Here is a 5040-nt window from a genome sequence, read left to right as displayed (position 1 = left end):
ACATTTATGGCAATCCCACACATCTGAGTCATTTTCCTAGGGTAACTGTTTTATTCAGTTCTGTGTGTGGAAAAATTGAGTAGTTAATTTCAACATTGCGCGTTTTGCTTTATTTATTAATGCACCATGTAAGAATTCAATGGTTCTATTTATTAATGCTTTTTGCTACATTCGTGTTTGTAATGGGACATGGGGGACCTCCAATTTTCTTTTTGCCCAGGGCCCCAGCAAATCTTAATCTGCCACTGCTCCCTTATCTCCTCATGTTTTCTGCAGCACCCTTTCTAAGGATCTCATAGCACCCTTGTTGAGAATTACTGGTCTAAAGTCCAAGGAGGCCATGTCCCACTGACAGTCAATGGGGTTATGAAAAGCATGTTTATATTTCCCAAATGCTTTTGAGGAGGGTCACACTTGAACCCACCCTGTCTCCCTTCACTCTTACTCATGCACCAACCCCAAAGTCACTCCAGTAGGTATGCCCTGTATATCTGCTCTCAGGCAAGCCAAAAACAAAGAGCTGGGGAGCACCTGTTAGAGAACCCCCCCTCATAGCACCTTCACTATCACATTCTACTTTCTGTGCTCATACCTTGGGGACAGGGCGTTTACACAATTCCCACATTTAATAATGTGTATTATTATCTGTAGTGTCCTGTTTTACCATCTGTTTTTCCTATTGCTCAGCTATCTGTTGTCACACTAAGCCCTTCAAACATTATGCTCTCTTCAAACTATATTTTTAAAATTCTGATTTAAGGGAATACTGTGCTTTAAGACTTCTTTGTATTCTAGAAAGTGTGTTGAGTTGCTGCAAGTTAGATTACCAGCCCACATAATCGGTGAAGAGCTGACTTCATCTTTTGTGCTTTCCTACATTCTCCTGGAACTCCCAATTTAGTCTAAGCCTTCTTTTTTCCATTATATTTTTAAATAATTTTTCCCACTTTTTGGTATATTTCCTTCCCATTAAAGTAAACTGCAACTTACGAACTAAACAAAACATTTAGTGATGCAATAGATTTTTATTATGCAAAGCAGTAAGCAAATTAGTAATTTATTCATTCTTAATGATTCTCCCACTGATGTGAACTACCAAACTTCTACTGTAATAAAAGTATCCAGCCTTTCTAAATTACAGTTGCAGTCTTTGATACTGTGACCTTTTGGAAGTATAGTTGGCTACACACCTGGTAGATTTTTCATGTGCTTACCTGCCATTTATAAATCTAAATGTTTTACTTGAAGGCAGGTAGTTTTTGTTCTAAGAGAGCCTTCCTTCACAAACTAATCTTAAGAAAGCTCAATTTAAATAGCATTTGAGTCATAACATCAACTGTGAAAATTAAAAAACTCAAAGCTGAGCACAAATACTCACTTTAATTTTGAAGACCCTGAACTTCAGCTTGTTACAAAACCACATACTATCAAAACCTTTCTCTAGCATTGTTGTAGCTCCTTTTTCCACCTGATGTTCTTGGTCCTGCAGAGAGCTCTATACAGACACAGCCCCAATGATTCAAGGCTTCTTGTGCATGAAAAGGGGACTACCTGAAAGAAACCTTATTCCAGGATCAGGGACTGTACTTGTTTTTAATCACCTTACCCTAGCAAACTTAGTTCTTAATCAAAACTATAAACAATATCAAGATCTAGCAGGAAGAACAAACTTTCCACACAGTTCAACAGAATGAATACTCACATTTTCTTGCACTTGAATAGACCAATCTCCAAGTGGGGGACTTGTTGATAATTGAAAGCTTTTGGAAACCACACCCAAATCACCTTTCTCTGCCAACCACTGCTGAATCAAATTCCCTCGAGGGTCCTAAAATAAAGCCCATGTTGTATATGAGTGCTGCAAGAGTATGACTTAGCACAAAAATCGGATGACTATACTTTGCCATATGTTCAGACTTTAAACACTGATTCCAGCTTACTGCTACATTCCCAGTACACTCACCCGGATGTATATGCTTAATAAAGCTCTATACGGTTTGAGATCAGGATAGATGGTCACAATCCGAAACTTCACTTCCTGCCCTGGTTTATAGAAAGACTTGTCGGTCTGGATGAAGACAGAAATACTCTTGGACTCAAATAACAGTTTGGTCCTGTTAGAGAATATGTGACGGCCCTCAGCATGCCCTTCCACCAGTAACACATAATCTCCAGAAGCACTGTTCAAAGGCAGCTGAAAAGAAAACAGTAATTTAGTGTTACACCCTCATAGGCAGTAACTTGCAAACATGAAAAGAGAGCTTGTTTCATAAACATTTGTCTTGTTATTCTCAGACATTTTCCTAAACTTGTCAATTAAGTTCACAAAGAATTAAATAAGATTTCAGTGCAAATGCAGTGCTACACCTTTGAACATGCACACCACTATGAAAAATCTTCTTTTCGGATAATGTTGTACCAGATATATCCGGCTAAGATTTTAATCAGAGTCTTTGGAAAGTTTGCAACTATTGGCTCACTGTAGCCAAAAGTAAGCTCATCAACTGCACCCTCAAAAACATCTCTGTAGGCTGACTCAGATATACAGCCAATTGGATTACTTGTTTTTACAAGGTTATAAGTTATAGTCATGTTGGCCTAAGGACATAGGCAGCAGAAGGAGGGGTTAATGGGGTTCAGCCCCCCAAACACCAGGTAGCAGCAGGCATTGCATTAAGGAAGCCTGGCCACAGGGTCCTGCAGCAGGAGGAAAAGGGTGGGAACACTGAGCTACCCTGCACACTCACAGCCAGGATCGCAGCCAACCCAGCCACAACCAGGTAAATTTATTTTAATCTGTCTTTCTTATTTCCATGAGCTTTGAGGAGGGCAGATCAAGAACCCCACAGTACAGGAGAGAGTGGGGTAGGGGAAGGACAAATCATTCACCCCTGCCCCGACCCACTCCTTCCCGTACCGTGGGGATTGTGCCATGAGCTGGCCCGGCCAGTGGCGGCCGTGGGACAATCAGAGCCCAGCACCTCCTCCAGAGGTGTGGTGCCAGGCAGCCAAGGGTGGGAGGACATGTGGGCCCCCAATCTTGGCATGGGCAAAGGCAGACCACAGCTGCGACCTGGGCTCAGCCTCTGCTCCATGTCTCTGTGCCTCATTGCCACTGCTTTCAAAGCAGCTGACGCCGCCATGTGCCTCGCTGCCCAGCCCGCCCAGCAGTGAGACACATGGCAGCACTCGCTGCTTTCGAAACGGTGGCAGTGAGGTGCAGAGACACAGAGCAATGGCTGAGCCCAGGCCACACCTGCAGCCTACCCTTGCACGTGCAAAGATCGAGGGGCCACATGCCTCCCCCCTCTCCCCCCGGCTGCCCAGCGCTGCACCTCTGGAGGAGCCACTGGGCTCTTCCTGGGGACAACGCGGGGTAGAGCAAGGGGTCCTGTGGGCTCCATCCACTCCAGCCCAACAGTGCAGGTGAGACTGGCCCTGCTTCGGCCGCCAGCTCTGGGTCCCCCCAGCCAGTGCACAGCCAGGGCCAGGAGGCAGCCAGAGCCAGGAGGCAGCTGGGGCCGGGGCTGGGGTTGGGGCCAGGGCAGCTGGGAAGCGGCCAAAGGTAGCATGGCCAGTGCTAGTGCGGCTGGAAGGCAGTTGTGACTGGTGCACCGAGAGCCAGGAGGCAGCCATGGCCAGCGCAACATCAAGGGCTTATGTGGTCAGGACTAGGAGGGGGCCGGGGGCAGGGAGGTGGCTGGGGACAAGGCAATGCCACTCCCCCTTCGCACTTTCCCCTTCCCCCCTCAAACTTCCCCATGTGGGGGCCATATGTGCTTGCATGCACACATGCACACTCAGCCTCCCCTCCCCCCGCAAAAAATGTTCTTCTTCTGCCTATGCCTAAGGACTTAGGCAGACAAGGTTCTTTGGGTAAATCTGATATCTTTTATTAGAGCAACTCAAATAGTTGGGAAAAAATCTTCTTTGCAAGCTTTTGGGCACAAACACCCTTTGTCAGGCTGAGGAAGCACCTGCAGTTGCTCTGTGCTTTTCCTGGATAGAATGAATAGTAAAGAAACTGGGGCTAGTATGCATGCAAGAAAGTCAGTCAAATACTTATGTATTTTGGCATTTAATTTTGGGTGTTTGTGCCCAAAAGGATATTTATGCCTAAAAGCTCGCACAGAAGAATTTTTTCCAAGTATTTGAGTTGTTCTAATAAAAGATATCAGATTTACCCAAAAAGCCTTGTTTTCACAGAGGCACCTTCCTTGTTAGCAATCCTTGTTAAATGTCATGGAATGTGAGTGAGGACCTATCATGACACTTTTCTCTGTAATTATTCCTCCCATATATAGATCCACAGCTACTTAGCATACTAACTAGTTTGGGGTTTTTTGGACATTTGGGATCCTGGTTTTCTCTGATCAAAATCTCAAATTCTCTGATTAAAACCCCCAAATTGATGATTAAAATAAAAGGCCACTAATATAAATATAGATATCAGTTGAACACAATGTTTTATTGATAGATTTATAGTTTTAAATCAGTTTGGAAACCTACCAGTTTCTCAATCACTATAATAAAAGAAATTCTAAATACTATATATTTGGCATTTGATTTTGGGTTTTTCATAATGGAAAATCAGACCTCCTGCTCAAACCGCTCTGTACACCCCAGGGAATTATGCACAGAAAAATTCAAAATTATGTAAAGAAAAATTCAAAACTAGTATTATTTTACAAATTAAACTAAATATAACACTACTTGAACCTTCCTTAGAAATATCTGCAGGTACTCTGGTTGGGGGGCAGATGTGGGATGGGTGCATGAGGTGAAATTTGTGAAGGTGTTGGGGGTGTGGAGCAGGGGTGGGCAATTATTTTGGGCAGAGGGCCGCTTACTGGGTTTTGGCAAGCCATCAAGGGCCGCATGACAGGCAGCCCAGGGCAGATTAATATTAATTTTCTAAATTTTTTAGGGGCCCCACGCTCTGGACAGAATGCCCTGGCGGGTCGCATCTGGCCCATGGGTGGCATTTTGCCCACCCCTAAATTAGATACTTAACATTATATATGGGTTGAACCAGTGTAC

At 44.2% G+C, this 5040-nt stretch overlaps 1 protein-coding gene across 1 annotated transcript in view; it reads right to left on the bottom strand.

Moving 5' to 3' along the window:
* CD109 (CD109 molecule) overlaps positions 1-5040 on the bottom strand; it is a 106885-nt gene that overhangs the window by 65892 nt on the left and 35953 nt on the right. The window contains exons 4-5 of the mRNA XM_019538158.1: positions 1964-2194; positions 1703-1828 (exon numbers count right to left, since the gene is read on the bottom strand). Of these exons, the coding sequence (XP_019393703.1) occupies positions 1703-1828; positions 1964-2194 (357 nt within the window). The remainder of the gene's footprint in view (positions 1-1702; positions 1829-1963; positions 2195-5040) is intronic.

This window comes from Crocodylus porosus, unplaced genomic scaffold (assembly GCF_001723895.1).
Source record: "Crocodylus porosus isolate Cpor-Errol unplaced genomic scaffold, CroPor_comp1, whole genome shotgun sequence".
NCBI classification, from domain to species: domain Eukaryota; kingdom Metazoa; phylum Chordata; order Crocodylia; family Crocodylidae; genus Crocodylus; species Crocodylus porosus.
The sequence above is the reverse complement of the archived record's forward strand: the minus strand, read 5'-3'. Positions and strand labels throughout refer to the sequence as shown.